General features: G+C 47.3%; 1 protein-coding gene across 1 annotated transcript; it reads left to right on the top strand.

The window, feature by feature from the left end:
- Positions 1–11,330: 11,330 nt before the first annotated feature.
- Positions 11,331–20,662, top strand: LOC308705583 (C-type mannose receptor 2-like; the record flags this gene model as incomplete). Its single annotated transcript, XM_081390663.1, has 4 exons — positions 11,331–11,367; positions 12,793–13,158; positions 19,789–20,133; positions 20,298–20,662. 4 exons carry the CDS (start codon positions 11,331–11,333, stop codon positions 20,660–20,662), a joined length of 1,113 nt encoding a protein of 370 aa, XP_081246789.1.

The raw sequence follows: 20,662 nt of genomic DNA, 5'->3' as shown, positions 1-20,662 counted from the left end.
CCTCGACCCAGCGAGCTCTCCGTCTCAATCGCTCCAGCTTCTCCTCCTCAGACAGCCACCGGCGGTCACCCCTCCTCGACCCAGGAGCACGGCAGCAAGCTCTCCGCCTCAATCGCTCCAGCTCCTCCTCCTCAGACAGCCACTGGCGGTCACCCCTCCTCGACCCAGCGAGCTCTCCGTCTCAATCGCTCCAGCTTCTCCTCCTCAGACAGCCACCGGCGGTCACCCCTCCTCGACACAGGAGCACGGCACCGAGCTCTCCGCCTCAATCGCTCCAGCTCCTCCTCCTCAGACAGCCACCGGCGGTCACCCCTCCTCGACTCAGCGAGCTCTCAATCGCTCCAGCTCCTCCTCCTCAGACAGCCACTGGCGATCACCCCTCCTCGACCCAGGAGCACGGCAGCGAGCTCTCCGCCTCAATCGCTCCAGCTCCTCCTCCTCAGACAGCCACCGGCGGTCACCCCTCCTCGACCCAGCGAGCTCTCCGTCTCAATCGCTCCAGCTCCTCCTCCTCAGACAGCCACCGGCGGTCACCCCTCCTCGACCCAGGAGCACGGCAGCAAGCTCTCCGCCTCAATCGCTCCAGCTCCTCCTCCTCAGACAGCCACCAGCGGTCACCGCTTCTTTTCTGCTTGGCCTCCTCAGCACCGCGATCCCCCTCAGCACCGCCGGCTCTCGGGACACAGGGACACAGCGTATCCCTCCTTCCTCCCGGGCTTCGGAACCAATGTAGCAAAGTATGTTGTTATGGGAAGGCTGGAACCGGCAAACATTCATCACATTTTAATAATCAGAAAATAAATAAACACAAAGCGAAAGTAAAGGCGACAGCCCCTCATGGATGACTGCCGCACACAAGATTGAATTAATATCAGATTTATCTAATTTTTACATAAACACAAAAAACAGAGATCAAAATTTTACTTAAGTAAGAAATGTACTTGCTATGGTTAAATAAATATTCAGTGATATCTTCCACAGATTTTTTTTAATTTTGGCACATTTTTTCTCTATATAGTGTTGATATGGCAACTACTAATACACTAAGTTTCATCATGCTGGCATGTGTGTAAAGTTTTCAACCATGTGTGTTACAACTAACCCCACGTTAGTTTGTGCCCCGCTCACCCCTACTTTGTAACGTAGTAACTTGAGTAGTTTTTCAGCAAACTACTTATTTACTCTTACTTGAGTTATGTTATTGTTCTGTACTTCTACTTGTACTATAAAGATAAATGATTTCTTTAGTAGCAATAATTTTACTTGAGCACAATTTTTCTTTTCACCACTGCACCATAGTTAACATGAAAATATACTTTTAAATAAAAAATTCCTGTTGGCAAATTAATTGGAAACCCACTGCTGCAACTGGGCCGTGGTTCATCCTGAAGGATGAGGTGTTGTTAGAGAGGTGTTCCACCACTGCTTATTTCAAATATAAAACAAAATGTTCATATTTAAATAACAAAATAAATATACATCTTTTTACTGTCCATGGTCTTGTCTCAGCCTGAAATATGCCCGGTGGCTTCTAAAAAACTAAAAATGGCTCCATCTTTATATTTAAAAGTCTGTCAGAAACGTCTCTGCTGTGTCTTGATGGCATCTGTCACAGTTGCTAGGCGACAGGAGTGGTGGGCGGGAACAGCTGGTGATGTAAACAGGAAATCCTCCATATGTTAGAGTGTCCCGTTTAACAACTTTTGATTCGACCTTTGTGGAGTTCGAAGGATTCAGCTCTGAATTGGGACAGTTATAGAGTAACTTTCCTGTTGTTCCAGTAAAACTAAATGAATACAAATGAATGAAATATAATGAAATACGACAAGAACAAGAACACTCACTGTTTCTCCTGTTTCACGTCAGAGATGTAAATATTGTCCTTCCTGAAAGTCTAAATGTAGACATAAACAAATGAGTGATGAGGATGTGTTTACATGCAGATGTGTTCATGTTTTATAGACAAGCAAAGAAACAGTAAACAGCAGGAGTATGAAATGAAACAAAATAAGAATTTTCACAAAGAGATGAAATCTTAAAAAAAATAATGTTTTAATCTCTTCATTCCAGCCAATCACAATCAAGTATTTAAATGGAGGAAATAAAGACACGTTTATTCTGAAACAGCAGCAGCAGAAGATAATGATATTATTTCAGTGAGATAATGAGAGTCCAACAACCTTTACTAACATTAGAAATGGACTTCAGGGGAATGAAATCATGATATGAGCACTTTAATGTCTTTATCTCGTCTCTGTTGTGAATGTCTGTCATGTCTCTGTAGTAGACTGGTTCCCTTACGAGAACGTTCTCTCGTACTGCGTTGCAAACGCTGTGGGAAAACTCCTTTTCTCGAGAATATTGAAGCCTTTATTTTAAAACGCATTGCATGCAGCACAGGCGAGAGCATCAAGCTCGCGTGAGCGAGCTGATAGGCTGTGCTGTGGGCAACTGCACGAACCAATGGCGGATCGGCAGAGGCGCGCGAACCAATCAGGGAGCTTGGCACACTGCCAGTGTCAAGCGCGCGAAACTGCACGTGACCAAAGCATATAAATATAGACAATATTCCGCCATTTGACAGATTTTATCTCCTTCAGCTCGACTCACCTCGTCGCTGATCTTCTCCGGATAAAGAAGCCGCTCGTCGTTGAACAGCCGTCCAGCGGAACAGCTTCGCATCCCGGCATCTGCCAGCTGAGCGTTTCCCTGTGGCATCCGACGAGTATCCTTTTTCTCTTTCTCTCTATCCTAAAAGAGCAAATTTGCTGTTTTCACAGCGCGCGGTGTTGATTCAAATGCCGCTCTCTATCTGTGAATACTGCGGGTTTCCCCTGCTTGTGTTTACAGACACACACTCTGTGTGCTGCCTGTCTGAGCACGCCGAGTCAGCGCTCACTATAGGCGGCTGCTTTCTCTGCGACGGGATGCCTGTTTCTACTCTCCGCTCGAGACTCGCTCTCGCTTCGTCGGTGAGTTATCCCGCCCATCTTCCGTCTTCGGCGCCCCGCGAGCCCCGTAGGAAGAAGCGGCGCATGAGGCGTCCTGAACGCGGTGAGTTTAGCGGATGCACGCTGGGCTTTTCTCCACGTGCTTCCCCCACGCTATTCTCAGTTCTGTTCTCTCAGAGCGACCAACGCCCCCTTGTCTGAAGCGGCGGGATTCGTCTCTTTTGACGGATCTGCTGATGTTAATGCATGACGCAGTTCCGTGGCGGCATCTGAGAACGAGGATTGTTGGGCTCCGCGGACCCCTCCCCCCCGTCTCAGTTAGACCCTTCTGACACTCGAGCGAACATCGACGTCGAACTCTTCCGCGTCATGTCTCGCGCTGTCAACGAGCGGGGACTCTACTGGTTTTTCTCCAGCTGAGCCTGCCAGAAGCCGCCTCGACGAGTGGTACCTGCCGGGGCGCCAACAGGCCCCTCGTCAGTGCGCCGCTCCATTTCTGCCTGAGGTCCACGTAGAGCTCACTAAAAGCTGGCGCGCGCCCTTTTCAGCGCGAACGCGCTCATCTGCTTCTTCAACGCCCTCCACTGTTGACGGCGCTGAAGAAAAAGGTTATGTGTGTCTCCCCCCACTGGAGGAAGCGGTCGCTGCACACTTATGCCCTCCCACTGCAGGAAGTTGGAGGTCTAAGACTGTGCACCCATCTAAGCCGTGCAGAACTACTTCGGCCATTGCCAGCCGCGCTTATGCTGCCGCCGGTCAAGCCGCCTCTGCTCTCCACGCCATGGCGTCCCTCCAAGTGTTTCAGGCAAAGCTCCTCCGCTCCATGGATGAGTCAGGCCCTGACCCAGACACTTTTAAGGACCTCAGAAGTGCGACAGATCTGCGCTACGGGCCACTAAGACCACCGCTCAAGCACTGGGCCGCAACATGGCCAGCCTAGTAGTTTTAGAGCGCCACCTATGGCTGACATTGACCGAAATCAGGGACGCAGACAAAACCGCCTTCCTCGATTCTCCGGTCACAGCATCTGGTCTCTTTGGCCCATCTGTCAGCGGCTTCGCCGAACGCTTCACTGAGGCTCAGAAAGCCTCCAGCGCCATGAAGCATTTCCTCCCTAAACGCTCTAGTTCGGTCCAACGGCGCCCCAAGAGCACGCTGCGACCTGAGAGGGTAGCTTCACAAGTCCTCCAGCCCCGCCCAGTGGCTGAGACTAGCCAGCGCATGAAGCCTGCAAAACGGTTCCCGTTCCCTAAGCGCCAGGGCCCGCGGCCGAAGCTCACGCTCGATCACGAGCCCAAGAAGCCGTCCTAACCGGCTTAAAGAGGGGTCATTGTCCCGCCGCGGCCGGACCAGCCCCGAAGATCGCTCGAGTGCTACTCTCAGCCCCCTCTTCAGTTCAGGCGGTTGGAGCAGTATTAAATGCAGAACATGGGCCCGTCACCTGTCACGCACCCCTGCACACAAACGCTGTTTTAACAGCGACCCACAAAAAGCACAAATCGAGCAAAATTTCTCCCTCACATACATGTCAGTTCGAACCCCCAACACTGGGCGTTCCAGATATGATAATGTCTCTGTCTCTGCGGGCTCTAGCTTGGCAAGCTATCCCCAGAGTTTCAGAATGGGTAATGAACATCATAAAGCGCGGTTACTCGCTTCAGTTCGCCCGCAGACCACCGCGTTTCCATGCGGTTATACAAGCCACGGTAAGGAGCACACTGAGTCATGTCCTCTGCACCGAAGTGTTAAGTCTGCTGGCCAAAGGGGCCATCGAAAAGATCCCCCTTTCTCAGAGCGAGTCAGGTTTTTACAGCCGTTACTTTCTTGTTCCAAAGAAAGACGGCGGCCTGAGACCCATTTTAGATCTGAGACATCTGAACAAGGCTCTCATGTCACGGCCGTTCAGAATGCTCACGACCAGACACATCCTGGCGCAAATTCGCCCAGGCGACTGGTTTTTCTCAATAGATCTAAAAGACGCTTACTTTCACATTCAAGTGAACCCCCACCACAGGCCATTCTTGAGATTCGCCTTCGAGGGGCAGACATACCAGTACACAGTCCTACCATTTGGACTGGCACTGGCACCTCGTACTTTCACAAAGTGCATGGATGCAGCTCTCTCCCCCCTGAGACAGCGGGGAATGCGCATCCTGAACTACCTCGACGACTGGCTCATATTGACCCAGTCAGAGGCAGAGTCACATACTCACAGAGCCTGGCTCCTCAGACATCTAGAATGTCTAGGGCTCAAGGTCAATTTTGCCAAGAGTATTCTGTTGCCCAGCCAACGTATCACGTTCCTGGGAACAGTTCTCGACCCCGTACTTATGAGAGCATGGCCCACACCGGCCCGTGCTCTAACGATTCAGCAGCTCGCAGCATCGTTCACAGAGGGCTCTTATGTACCCCTCAGAACGTTCCAGAGGATCCTTGGCCTCATGGCCTCCGCATCATCAGTACTCCAACTCGGCCTACTGCGTATGCGTCCTCTTCAGCTGTGGCTAGCACCTCTGGTGCCACCCCACGCCTGGCATTCAGGCCACTTGGTTATCAAGGTGAACCAGCGCTGTGTTCAAGCCCTGGCCCCTTGGAAAGACGCCAGCTGGTACCAGCAGGGCGTAAGCATGGGGGTGGTCTCAGAGAGGAGGGTGATTTCAACAGACGCTTCCAACTCAGGTTGGGGAGCGCTGTACGAGGGCAGGCCTGCCTCCGGCCTCTGGTCGAGCTCGGAGAAACGCCTACACATCAACTGCCTCGAAATGAGAGCAGTTTTTCTAGCCCTAAAAACCTTCCTCCCTCACCTGGCTGGACACCACGTGCTGGTCCGAACGGACAATATGTCAGTGGTCTCCTACATAAATCGCCAGGGCGGCCTCAGGTCCCACCTGCTATGGGCTCACACCAACCTGCGCTCGCTCAGGGCAGCTCACGTGCCAGGCACGTTGAACACAGGAGCAGACATGCTCTCTCGGGGCAGAGTTCCCCCAGAGGAATGGTCTCTCCACCCTCAGACGGTTCTCCTGCTTTGGGAGATCTTCGGGAAGGCAGAAATAGATCTTTTCGCCTCAGAAGACAACTGTCACTGCCCAATATTCTTTTCAAAGAACAGGGATGCGTTGGCCCACAACTGGCCCAACCTCCCTCTCTATGCGTTTCCTCCGGTCTCGATGCTCCCTCAGGTCATCGAACGGATCAGGAACACCAAAAGCGCGGTCCTCTTGGTGGCTCCTCTCTGGCGGACCCAGATCTGGTTCCCAGAGTTGATGCAACTGTCTGTAATAGACCCCTGGCCAATTCCACTGAGGTGCGACCTTCTGGCTCAGGCCGACAGGACAATCTGGCATCCTCGTCCCGACTTGTGGGCCCTACATGTATGGCCACTCAACGGGTACCCCAGGATCTCCCAGAAGGTGTCCTAAACACTATTATGGAGGCTAGAGCTCCGTCTACTAGACGCCTCTATCTCCTAAAATGGTCAGTGTTTTCCAGCTGGTGTTTAGCTCGAAACCTCGACCCACACACTTGTGAAGTGCCAAAAGTGCTTTCTTTTCTACAGGAGATGTTGGACGCGGGTCGCTCCCCCTCCACTCTCAAAGTGTGCGTAGCAGCCATCGCTGCTTTTCATGTATTGGTAGCCGGAGCCTCCTTAGGTAAAAACGACCTTATAGTTCGTTTCCTTAAGGGTGCCAGAAGGCTTAACCCGCCTCGGCCACCGTCTGTGCCGGCCTGGGACCTTTCACTGGTCCTGCGGGCTCTTAGGGGACCTCCCTTTGAACCACTTCAGTCAGCAGATCTCAAGCCCCTCTCTCTGAAGACCGCCCTGCTTCTGGCACTGGCGTCAGTTAAAAGAGTAGGGGACTTGCAGGCGCTCTCTACTAGCGCTTCCTGTCTGGAGTTTGGCCCTAATGACTCCAAGGTCATCCTTAGGCCAAGACATGGATATATTCCTAAGGTGCTCTCAACTCCGTTCAGAGCCCAGGTTATTTCTCTGTCAGCTCTTCCCTCCTCCGAAGAGGACAGTGATTCTCTCACGCTTTGCCCCGTCAGAGCTTTGAGAATTTATCTGGAGCGTTCGGCCTCTTTCAGACAGTCTGAACAGCTCTTTGTTTGTTTCGGGGGCCGAACCAAGGGCCTTCCTGTTACTAAGCTCACGCTGTCCAGGTGGATAGTTGACGCCATTGCTCTGGCTTACACTTCACTGGGCCTTTCCTGTCCCATAGGTGTTAGAGCTCACTCCACGAGAGGTGTCGCCTCTTCGTGGGCCTGGTCGAGTGGTGTTCCTATCGAGGACATTTGTGCGGTGGCCGGCTGGTCCGTTCCGTCCACATTTGTCAGATTCTATAACCTAGACGTTCCTGCCCTGCAGGCACGAGTTCTTTCTGTCTAAACCCTGGCTTTGCGGACCCAGGCTGACTTTAGGACTCAGACACATGAGTGTTCTTATCTGGACATTTGTGCGGTGGCCGGTTGGTCCGTTCCGTCCACATTTGTTAGATTCTATAGCTTGGATGTTCCTGCTCTGCAGGCACGAGCTCTTTTCTGTTCAGAACCTGGCTCTGCGGACTCAGTCTGACTTCAGACCTGAACACGTGAGTGTTCCTATACAGGATATTTGTGTGGCGGCCGGCTAAGTCCACTCCGTCCACATTTGTGAGTTTTTTCAACTTATATGTCTCTGCTTTGCAGACACAATTTTTCCTTCTAGACTTTGGCTCTGTGGACCCAGACTAGTTGTGAAATTGGACACTCAGTTGTCACTGGACTTGTGGTGAAGTTAATCTGGCCCTTGGCCCAGATCTTTATTATTGGATATTTTATGGGCCCGAAATGCGGTCTCGTTTTATCCTGGCTATTCTGTAACTTCCCGGAACTTCTGGTGAGTCAGAGCGGCCATAAGAGATTAATTGCACGGCGTTTTAAATAAGCGTTCCCACAGCGTTTGCAACGCAGTACGAGAGAACGTTCTCGTAAGGGAACGTACTTGGTTACTTACGTAACCTCGGTTCCCTTAGAGATAAGGGAACGAGTACTGCGTTGCCTTGCCGTGCAATCTCTCTTATGTCAGGTGTTCTCGCTTCAGTCGATTATATCTGTCAAATGGCGGAATATTGTCTATATTTATATGCTTTGGTCACGTGCAGTTTCGCGCGCTTGACACTGGCAGTGTGCCAAGCTCCCTGATTGGTTCGCGCGCCTCTGCCGATCCGCCATTGGTTCGTGCAGTTGCCCACAGCACAGCCTATCAGCTCGCTCACGCGAGCTTGATGCTCTCGCCTGTGCTGCATGCAATGCGTTTTAAAATAAAGGCTTCAATATTCTCGAGAAAAGGAGTTTTCCCACAGCGTTTGCAACGCAGTACTCGTTCCCTTATCTCTAAGGGAACCGAGGTTACGTAAGTAACCAAGTACGGTTTCTCATGTTGTGAAATGTAGTTATGTGATTGGTTCTTAAGGTCACGTGGTTCGGGGTAATCAGGAAGCTGCAGAGCAGTGTGTGTGTTGATGCTGATGTTTTCTGGCAGTTTTATTGAGGGATTTAAACTACCGTCTCCCGTGCCTTAATCGAACCCCAAGATATTACAGTCTCCTCCTCAACACCAGTGATCTCGGCTCTCAGAAGAGGAAGAAAAAGAAGAAATATAAGAGCAAAAACCGTTTTCAACCCCTCTTCTCAACACAAACTCTCAATAGTCAAACTCACTCCTTCATCTCACACACGTTTCTTTCTCTTTGACTGGAGCCTCAAACAGGGGTTTTTAAAGGCTCTCAGTAACCAGTATTACCAGTTTTCACTAATGAACTCAACCCTCATCAATCACATCATTAGTGGGTTGTTCAGTTCACACACAAACAGATAAAAAGTGACCAAAAAACAGAGAAACACAAACACACGTCAAACTGAACAGGGATGTAACACGAGCAGGGGTGGTAAAAGTACTCAAAAGTTATACTCAAGTAAAAGTATATACATAAATAAAAAATGACTTCAGTAAAAGTAGAAAGTCCTCCATTCAAACATCACTTGAGTAAAAGTACAAAAGTATCCGATTTAAAAAATACTTAAGTACCGAAAGTAAAAAGTAAATATTCAAAATTAAAATATAAATGTAAATATAAATAATTAAGCAGATTGTTTTGGGAGTGATATGCAATGTTTTAATTGAACAAATGATGTGATTAGATACTGCAATTAAGAATTTGTTAGATTTGCAATCAAGAGACAATGAAGCACCTTAACGCAGTAGCCTATACATAGTTCCCACATGACGTCACAACATATGGGCATTTGCCGACCCGGCGCCATTTCTGTGGGCATGCTGTGGCAGAACATTAGACGAAGAAGCTGAAACGAGTTCATTTCGTGACAAAAAGTGAAAATGGTCATCTCCTGCTGGGTCAATGGATGTTCAAATCGTGCCGGAGGTTCAGTTAAATTTGGATTTTACAGTATAACGTTATCCGTCATTAGACTTCATGAATGTGACAAGACAAAGCTTTTGTCAGAACAACGATGGAGGTTATGGCTGGCGAGGATAAACAGGAAAGAAACTCCCTCAAAACACGCAAGAATTTGTTGTTTTTTATTGCGAGATAAGTTAACACTTTGCAGTTTGAATGATGTCCTGTATGTACAAAATGACGATGTATTAAAAACATACAAAAACAACATTGTTTCCACTGTTCGATCGCGCCCGCGACTCTCTCTCTCACTCACACACACACACAGACTGACGCACACACACACATTCCAGCCTTGCAATCTCAGATTATGACCCTAAAGAACCCGCGTATAAAGTAGTTCCGCATTAACTGTTACATTAATTTGCACGCAAGTTTTATTTATTTTCATACCGTGTATATTCATATTCATGCACATATTTCCAGGCTCTGAATTGCTTACATGTGTTAAAACTCCTAGCCAATACCAGATAATGGTACACATGGATAATACAGTATTCTGAGCCAAAGCTGCAAAATCAGTGCTCAGTTTAGCGTATACGGATCAACACCATTTCTGACTGAAATTTTCGCATTGTACCTCTCTCTGTCTTGTGTTAATAGAGTGTCATTATAATCTCTGTCACTTTGTCTCTTCATGATTTTCGTAACATTATAAATAGGAAGAAATCTTCGAAATTTGCTTGTAAAACCTTGTAAACACAGCAGCTTATGCCCTCAAAGATGGCGTCTCCGGGGAGGTCACGTGACATTAATTGGCCTGTGGGAACTATGTATAGGGGTTGAACTTGCAATAGACATGTTCCATATAACGTTAGTCAATGTGAAATCACTTAGCTAACAGTAGTAACATCATTAACGTCAACTCACCTAAATATGTTTTCTCAGATTTGAGAGTGAAGTTTTGAATGCTGAAATTGCATTCACCCGTGGCAGGCAAAGAAGACATTTCAGCCGATAAGAATCTCCCTTGACTTCAGTGAATTTGACTATTTCCATGAGATATGGCCATGGGTGATGCTTATCGGGAATCTCGGGATCATTGCTGGCAGCAATATGCTGCAGCTTCATCTGTTTCATCGGTCATCTTCCACTTCGCAATGGCGAACTAACTGACTGCTGCGTGAGCATAGGCTATGCCGGCAAAGAGCTCGCGGCCTCGCGCGTTCTTTTTTTTCAAAAGAAAACCAAGTTTTTCATTGGTTTGGAAAGCCAGTGTAATAAATACTTGGGAGTGGGCATGGGGAAATGTATCGGAGTAAAAAGTAAACTTTGTCTTTAATATTGTAGTGGAGTAAGAGTGAAAGTAGATGCAAATAAATCATACTCAAGTAAAGTACAGATCCCCGAAAAAAATACTTAAGTAAAGTAACGAAGTATTTTTACTTCGTTACTTACCACCACTGAACACGAGTCATACAGTCCAGCAATAACATTAGAGAATTGTTTAGTTATTAATGTTCAAATTTAAATTATGAATGTTAATATGTATATAATTTTCTTATTAAGGTCCATATTCATATTGACTTATACAGACTGACACAGACGTCAAGATGTAAATAAGGGGAAAGAGTTGGACAAATACACAAATAAGGAGGAAGTAAAATATAAAATAGGGGTTTTTAAGTAATAAACAAATGATGTGATGATCTGAATGAGGGATTAGAGCAGATATAATAATCATGTAGTTTAAACCTGCAGACAGAAACATCAGACTCAGGACAGAAACACACGACCTCTAAAGTAAGAACATGTTCATTCTTCAAACACAATTACACTTTCAGATGTTAATATTGTCAGAATGATTGTGAATCGTGTTATGCTGCTAAAATGTTTCATGTTAAACCTTGAGTTTTTTTTTGTTTTTGTTTTTTTTACTTGAGTTTTTGAGTTTTTCTAATGTGTTTCTTCCTCAGAAATGGACCAAACTCTATATTTGATTCTTCTTCTCATTGGTGAGTGTGTTTGTTGTGTAAGGATGGACTTTTACTAAGACTGAATTCAAGAATCCTAACCCGCAATAAAACAATAAAACTCACTAATCTAAAGAAGAGATCTATGGGACAGAGAGCACAACACAACTTCTCCAATCTCATCTCTTCCCCCCCATGCTGGGGTCCTGACTCCTCACACTATCTTCTCCCCCCAGGTCTCATTCAGCCATGCAAAACACACACACCTACTGTCTCCAGTTGTTTTATGAGAGGTCAAAATAAATACTTCTGGTGCGAATGGTAAAGAAGTTTCATTCCCGCAGCAGCAGAACAGTCAGAACAAAGAAAACAATGCCTGTTCTTCTGATGTGGGAAGATGCCCCAATAAAGATAATAGATAACCATTTGTGTTTATCCCCCAAACTCAGGCGTGACCACTTGGGCACGAGAAAGGGTCCAGCAAAAGCTGAGTAAATATTTGGGTGCTAGATGTTTATTGTTCTTTTGTTCCACTTGGGTATTTAAAGGGGATTGGCAAACCACTCAAGGAAGCATCTGTAAACAGAACTTCCCACACTGTTGCTGTGTGTCTTTATTGCCAGGTATGCTGACTCTTTGAAACTATTTTTGATATTGCATTTTGAATGTTGTCTCTATTATATGCTGATCAGTTGTGTATTATGTATTCTTTTTAATTCTTTTTATTGGATGTTTAATTCTGCCTGGCAAAAATAAATGTTAACCTTGATTTATTCTGCATTCTTCTGAAATCATTATTTCCAGTAGATTAATGTGTAGTCTGGTGTTTCCGCAAATCTTTGTCCAGAATAGATCAAACTGAAGGCACTTTGAATGGACCATGGGGCACATCTTAGAAAACCTTCTGATTTCTGACTATTCCCTGACTTAGCATGTTGTATGCTGCAAATATTATAAAAATTACACCTATGGGTCTGTAGTGTGCGGCCGCATAGGGTAAAATATTTGTACTGCACCCTCTGACTATTTCAGGACTGGCTAGTTTGTGATCGTGAGCGCGCAGTCGCGACGTGACGTCTCAAAGTGACACTAGGTCCGTAATGAGCGAATATTTGAAAGTATGAGATGCCCAGAATAATTCTTGGTCTAAATTAAATCACAACTAATCTGCGGATCAGCTGTTAAGATAGACAATTGGGATAAACAAAGAGTCACTTAAAATTTGGAGTCAGATTAAATTATTCATGGAGTCAGAATTAAAATTGGAAATTAACTGTTTAATAAATTAAAGTGATTTTTCCAGAAGCGCCCGAAACGTCATACACGCTGAATTCCCTTCGAACCAAGACACTGGACACCGTCTTTGGGCCGGTGATTGGAGCTTACAGTTGTATTATTTATGGTTTATAGTTTCATCAGGTTTGACCCTGTTATGAAAAGCATTAAATCAAACGCTCTCTTTCACAGCTCTCTGCTCCGTATCTGAATGTGTTCAGCGTCAGTATCACTTTATAAACGTGTGGAAGAACTGGACTGAAGCTCAGAGATTCTGCAGAGAGAATTACACAGATCTGGCCACCGTTGACAACATGAACGACATGAACGAGCTGAAGAAGAGTGTGAATGATGGAGGTGATCAGTCTATCTGGATTGGACTGAAGAGGACGAGTGTTGATAAATGGCAGTGGTCTTCAGGTGAACCTGCGCTCTATCTGAACTGGAGATCTGGACAACCTGATGGTGGAGTTGAGAGATGTGCTTTCATGAGAAATGGAGAGTGGAATGATTCTTCATGTAGTAACAGCCTGACTTTCATCTGCAGTTCATCTAACAGTAAGTGCAGCTCCATACAATCACAATAAACATTCATTAATGAAAAGATGCACAATATAATGTGAATAAAAATGTGAAAAGAAACTGATATTGAACACATTTAGATATTTGTTGTTCATAACTGTGGGAATATGCCAGTATGAGCCTAGAGAATTATATTTTCAGCAGACTTTATATTGTAAATTTTAAATTTAAAAATATAAAACGCCTCGGTTACGACTGTAACCTCGGTTCCCTGAAGAGGGAACGAGCGTTGCGTCGAGTTTGACGCTATGTGAACGCTTTGCGTGATGACGTCTTGAAGCACATGCAAAATCAGTCCAATGGTGTGGCGGAACGTCAGAGGCGGGTGACGTCACGTACCAGGAAGCTATAAAAGCCGGCCCGAAACAGAAAACGAAAGCTTCGTAAAGTCTGAAGTCGTGTTGACAGGCATGAAGGAGATATGGCAAGGTGACGCAACGCTCGTTCCCTATTCAGGGAACCGAGGTTACAGTCGTAACCGAGGCGTTCCCTTTCAAGGGAACTCGCGTTGCGTCGAGTTTGACGCTATGGGAACGTCTATACCAACGCCTCCATAGCTACAAATGTCTGTCCTGTGTGAAATCTGGTGAGCAGCACTAGGAAGACAAAACATGAGACCCTGGAGCAGAGTCTAGATCCAGAGAGTAGAACCTGACGAAAGTGTGCGGTGAGGACCAGCCTGCCGCATCACAAACGTCCTGTAACGAAACTCCTGATATAAGGGCCTTAGAGGCCGCCATACTCCTCGTAGAGTGCGACCGGACAGCCTACAGGAGAAGTCTGTCCAGCCGCCTCATAAGCAAGTGAGATAGTCTCAACCACCCACTGCTCATCCTTTGCTTAGACACTGGACCTCCCTTGTTAGGGGAGCAAATGTCACTTTTACGCCACAGGGCAGCTCTGTGGAAATACGCATCTAACGCCCGAACAGGGCAAAGCAAATTAATCGCCTCCTGGTCCGATTTCGAAAGGGAGGAGGACCTCCAAGTGCCACGAGGGAAACGAGATACCAAAGGGGTCTTTCCCCACAGACATTCCACCCAAAGGACTGTGGTAAGCACCTACGGCCGCCACATAAACCTTTAAAGTGGACGGGGTCAGACCTGCAGTGAACCGGTCCTGCAGGAACTCCAGAACTGTACCAATTGGGCAGTTGACTGGATCCAACCGACGGTCACTACACAAAGAGGTGAATACTCTCCAGTTCAGGGCATAAAGTTTCCTCGTGGAGGGAGCTCTGGACTGTAGAATGGTCTCAACAACCTCAGTTGAGAGACCTGACTCTATGAGCTGGGCCCCCTCAGAGGCCAAGCCCACAGGTTCCACAGTTCTGGTCGGGGGTGAAAAATCGAGCCCCCTGCTTGGGACAGAAGGTCTCTCCTGACGGGTAACTCCAGAGGATGCCCGTCGAGGAGGGATACCAGATCGGGAAACCATACTCTGCCCGGCCAGCGCGGGGCTATAAGAAGCAGGCAAACCCGGTCCCTGCGAACTCTTTCCAGAACTCCCGGGAGCAGAGCAACTAGGGGAAAGGCGTACAGACGTAGCCTCGGCCACGTCTGTACCATAGCATCCGGTCCCAGAGGAGCTGGATGCGTGAGGGAGAACCAAAGTGGACAGTGAGACGTCTCTCGAGACGCAAACAGATCCACTTATAATTTCCATATCAGCTCCACCACCTCGGGGGTGGAGCCACCATTCCCCGGGCCTCGGCCCCTGTCTCGACAGAGTGTCTGCTCCTATATTCTGGACCCCGGGGATGTAGGCTGCCTTGAGTGACAGCAACTTCCCCTGGGACCACAAGAGGATATGGCGTGCCAGCGCAAACCCCCTTGATATAGGCGACTACCGACGTGTTGTCCGTATGTACTACACATGGTGTCCCCTGAGACCTGTGATAAAGCTCCTCAGAGCCCGGAAGACAGCTAACATCTCTAGGCTATAGAATGCCAGGAACGATGATGGTCTTCCCACAGACCTTGAGATGAGCGACCCTCAGGATCGCTCCCCAACCCGTGAGGGAAGCATCCGTCGTTAGCAGTTTGCGACGACAAGGAGCTCCCAGCACTGGGCCCTGGGACAGGAACCAAGGTTTATTCCACATAACCAAGGCACGTAGGCATCACCGCGTGACCTTGATTGTGCGAAATGGGTTGCCCCTCGGGGAAAAACCCTCTGGTCCTGAGCCACCACTGCAGGGGCCTCATGTGCAGCAGTCCAAAAGGTATCCCGTTGGAAGCTGCTGCCATGAGACCCAACAGTCTCTGGAACTGTTTGACAGTGAGTAGCTGGCCTAGCTTTGGCGTTCAGCCGTAACCCCAACTCTTTCATATGGGCGAGAACAACGTCTTGATGTTGAACCGCCATCTAATGCGACTGAGCTAAAATCAACCAATCGTCGATGTAGTTCGTGATGCGAATACCCCGGAGGCGCAGAGGCGCCAGAGCTGCATCCACGCATTTGGTGAAAGTGCGGGGTGATAAAGCCAGGCCGAATGGAAGAACTCGATATTGGTATGCTTTGCCCCCGAAAGCAAACCTCAGGAACTTCCAATGACACGGATGGATGGAAATATGCGTCCTTGAGGTCTATCGTGACAAACCAGTCCTCGGACTAATTTGTGGCACGATTGTCTCAATGTTAACATTTTGAACTTGAGCTGCATGACAACTCGAAGACCTAAAATGGGACGCAATCCCCCGTCCTACTTTGGAACTATGAAGTACCGGCTGTAAAACCCGGTTTCCCTGTTGGAGGGAGGTACATATTCTATGGCCCCTTTCTCTAACAGAGTGTTTACTTCCTGTTCCATAACCAGAACCTGCTCGGGGCCCACCATTGTGGGCAGGATATTAGAAAAATATGCACCCTCTGAGGAGGGTGCATACACAATTCTGGTAACGCCCACCGCGGTTTATGGGGATAAACCGCGGTGGGCGTTACCAGAATTGTATCTAATACCCTTTTTCCACGGTCTGCAGGACCCAACGAGAAACATTTGACAGTAGCTTCCACGCTGTCAAAGGTTCTACTAGAGGTACCAGTCTCTCGAGACTGGTTTCTGGATTTTGTTGCTGTTGAGTAGTCGGTTCGTCGCCCTGTAACGGCGCACCGGCAGGGAACGACCAAACAGACTGCTCTAGCACCCTCCTCAGAGGGGGCGGGCATCCCGAGGCCACTACGTTTCCGGGTGGACCTTGAGATATGTGCTCGCCGGAGACCGCTGCGCCCTGTAACACCGGAGGCGGCAGTGTTGGCAGAACGGTCCCCTGAGGGCACCGAAGAGAGACGGCACCGTATTTTTCGCCTGCTGTTGAGCAGTCGGTTCGTCGCCCTGTAACGGCGCACCGGCAGGGAACGACCAAACAGACTGCTCTAGCACCCTCCTCAGAGGGGGCGGGCATCCCGAGGCCACTACGTTTCCGGGTGGACCTTGAGATATGTGCTCGCCGGAGACCGCTGCGCCCTGAAACACCAGAGGTGGCAGGGTTGGCAGAACGGTCCCCTGAGGGTACCGAAGAGAGATGGGCACCGTGAAAAGAGGTGTTGACCGCTGCACTTCGGGGGGGGGGACTACCCTCATTGTCCTGAGCCCTCGAGCATCAGGACAAAAAATTTACTAAGAGAACCAGCCTCTCAAGACTGGTGTAGATGTTACTCGAGCGACCAATTCAGTGCCCTGTATGGCGAACCGGCAGGGAACGACTGAACTGACTGCTCTAGGACCCTCCTCGGAGGGGGCAAGCATCCCAGGACCACTACGTTTCCGGGTGGACCCTGAGATATGTGCTCGCCGGAGACCACTGCGCCCCGAAACACACAAAGTGGCAGGGTTAGCATAAATGGCAAAGACATTGTGTATAAACACACGCGGAATAAGCCTTGCCCACCAGAGATATATTTTTTATTTTTTATGTCACTCTGAGGGGCTTATTTAGGCAATGCCGAAACACTTAGGGACGATGCTGTTGCTAGAGAGAGATAGCTCGCGAGCGTCTCTCCCACCTTTGGCATCTCCTCATAACCATGTCTCTTTAACCAGAAAATAGAGGAATAATCAGATATATGTGGAATTAAACACTCTATATGACACTGGTTTCTCCCACGATCTCGACACCTCAGTATGGAGATCGGGGAAAAACGGCAGATTTCGGCGTTGTGATTGTGCACGTGTTCGTCAAGTTTATTATTTAATTGAACGAACGTCCTGTTTATAAGATTGCCACACAATACATAGTCTATCGACTGCTCTTGTCACTACATCCAGCAATTCTTCAACATTAACAACATCCAGTTCCTCAGAACTGGACAATTGCAGTGTTTGTGTAACCATCAGGGGGGAAGAAACCGCCGCGCGTGCTTCCGCACCCTGATGAGAAACACCGGGTCTATCAGGCAAGGGCTGAGATAAGGCAGAGCCCGTCTCAGACCCCGCTGATAGATCCATTTGCGAACCCCAGGACTGAGATCGCCGCCGTGCCTCGGCAGCAGCGGGACCCGAGCCCTGGGGAGCGCGAGCTTCCCGGAAGAAACTCAGCCGGGATCGGAGCGAGCGCATGGACAGCGCCTCACAATGCACACAAGCCAGCACCCTCGAGTGCTGACTGGGCATGCTCCTCTCCCAAACAAACAATACACAGAACGTGAGTGTCCCTACCCGTAATAAAAACGCGGGCAGGGATGCACACACATTCTGAACTGATCGCTGGATTGAATAATGTGACAGACAACAATAAATAGACAGAGACAGATTTCACATAAAGCGCTACTGAAGACACAGAAGCTTTCGTTTTCTGTTTCGGGCCGGCTTTTATAGCTTCCTGGTACGTAACGTCACCCGCCTCTGACGTTCCGCCACACCATTGGACTGATTTTACATGTGCTTCAAGACGTCATCACGCAAAGCGTTCCCATAGCGTCAAACTCGACGCAACGCGAGTTCCCTTGAAAGGGAATCATTGTTTTGACAAACATACTGTAAATTGTAATGAATTAATGAATGCATAAAATTTAAACATATAATAGATGTACAACATCTTGCCCCATCTTGATATTTATGAACAAAACTCTTGTCCTGAGAACAACATTCAGTTCTTGTCTTTTCAGTGTGATTTTATTGTGTTCACTTGTTACACGTATTACAATAAAAAATGTAATAAAAAAATATCTTAACACAAACCTGTAAAAATCGTCATTGTTAGATGAACTTTAACTGAACTCACAAAGACAAATTGTCCATTACAATGTGAAAAACCGATCAGACTAGAAACAAGACAAACACTAATAGGGCCCTATCTTGCACCCAGCGCAATTGACTTTGTACACCGACGCATGTATCATTCCTATTTTGCACCCGCGCAAAGCGCGTTTTTTCCTCCACAGATGCACGTCGGTAAACTAGGGAATGAACTTGCGCTCACTGGGCGGTTCAGCGCAAAAAAGGAGGCGTGTTCCAGCGCAAACGTTCCTTAATGCTATTTTGCAGGTTTAGAAAACAGTTGCGCCACTAACCAGGAAAAAATGGTTTAAAGTCAGTGGCGCGTTGCGCATGTTATTCATATGCTATTTTGAGGGCGCATGCTTGGCCATAATCAATGTAGCGTGTGCACAACGCGCATACACTTTGATTCTCTCATCTACACAGAAGCAGCAGTTTTCATTTTTGCAAATCATACATTATTACAATAGATAGATAGATAGATAGATAGATAGATAGATAGATAGATATACAATTTATTATAAAAGCATACATCTAGCTTACACATTTACCCAAATTATCATTTGCTTTTTAACCGAAGATAATTTGGGTGGGTTTCTCCATCCCAACGTCCCTGACGAGAGCGTTGCTCTCCTCGGCTGTGAACCGATCCTGGCGCGCGCCTGGCAAATCCGCCGTTATAATAGGAATCCGCTTTAGAACAAGCGCGCCTGCTCTTAAAGGGAATGTGAGATGACGCTCTGATTGGTTTATTTCACGTTACGCCCAAACCACACCTATGAATAATGAAGCTACTTCAGACCAACCCATTTCAGATTTGCGCCTGGCGCAAGAGTCATTTATCCCGCCGGGAAAATAGCAACAGCGCCAAGACCCGCCCACAAAGCTACTTGCGCTTTGCGTTTTGACACTTGCGTTTCAGATCGTTAAAATAGGGCCCATAGTGTTATTATTACAACAATATTCATTTGTATGTATTATTAGTCTACAATTCAACCATTTGAATTGATTTTTTTGCTGATATATTTCTAAGGACTAGTTAAACATTAATATGCAGTTTAACATCTTCATGTGTTTGATGTTTCTCTCATTCAGTTCTGTGTGTCTGAATACAGTATTCCACAGAAATGTGTAACAAAACATGATGGAGAAATATAGTTGCAATAAAATTATCACAGAAATTCACAATAGATACTTGATGTTATATCAGCAAAATCATCATGAATATAATTTGATTATTTAATATATCATCAGCTGTAGAAACAGTCTATGAATGACACGTGTTTCTGATGCTTCGCTGCTCTTATTCACATTAAAAACCATAAACCAGCATAAGAATGATGAACAAACTGATTTATGAATCTGTTTCCATGTGTTTTTCTTAAAGTGAACACAGGACTCGTCTTTGTCAATCAGAAGAAGAACTGGAGAGACGCTCAGAGTTTCTGCAGACAGAATCACATTGATCTGGTCAGTGTGAGGAACCAGAATGAGAATCAACAGATTCAGAAGTTCATCAATGATAGTCACATATCTAATGATGTCTGGATCGGTCTGTTCAGAGACTCATGGCAGTGGTCAGATCAGAGTAACTCCTCATTCAGATACTGGAATACTGGTGAACCTAATAATTATGGAGGTGTTGAAAACTGTGCAATGATCTATTCGAACGCTCAGGGTAAATGGTATGACGGCTCTTGCGACGTCCAAATTCCTTTTGTGTGTCATGAAGGTGAACAGATCCTCACAAACACACACAATCCATCCATCACCTCCAGATATCTTAAAGTTCACGCTACATGTCTGACATGACAGATTCCTCCACAGTGTTTGTTCTGCATGTTGTTTTTGATCAGTCTCTCTCTAGTTTTTGCTTGTGGTTTGTTTTGTGTCCAGATAAACTGATTCTGATCAACGAGACTCTGACGTGGCCTGAAGCTCTGAGATACTGCAGACAGAATTATACGGATCTGGTCTCGGTTCATTCAGTCGAGATGCAGCGTCGTGTGATGAATGTGGTTAAACGTGCGTCTACTGAGGCGGTGTGGTTGGGTTTACACAACTACTGCCAAATGAACATGTGGCTCTGGTTGAGCGGAGAGATCGTGTGCTATCAGAACTGGGCTCCAGGGAACGGAACGACACCGGAAAACTGCAGCCTTACGAAGAGAAAAGGAGCAGTTCAGTCTGGAGGAGATCAGCGCTGGATCAGCCGTCCTGAGACTCACAAACTCAACTTCAGCATCTGCAGCAGATCTTAG

This window comes from Scardinius erythrophthalmus (genome assembly GCF_964197995.2).
Source record: "Scardinius erythrophthalmus genome assembly, chromosome: 2".
Lineage (NCBI taxonomy): Eukaryota > Metazoa > Chordata > Actinopteri > Cypriniformes > Leuciscidae > Scardinius > Scardinius erythrophthalmus.
The sequence above is the reverse complement of the archived record's forward strand: the minus strand, read 5'-3'. Positions and strand labels throughout refer to the sequence as shown.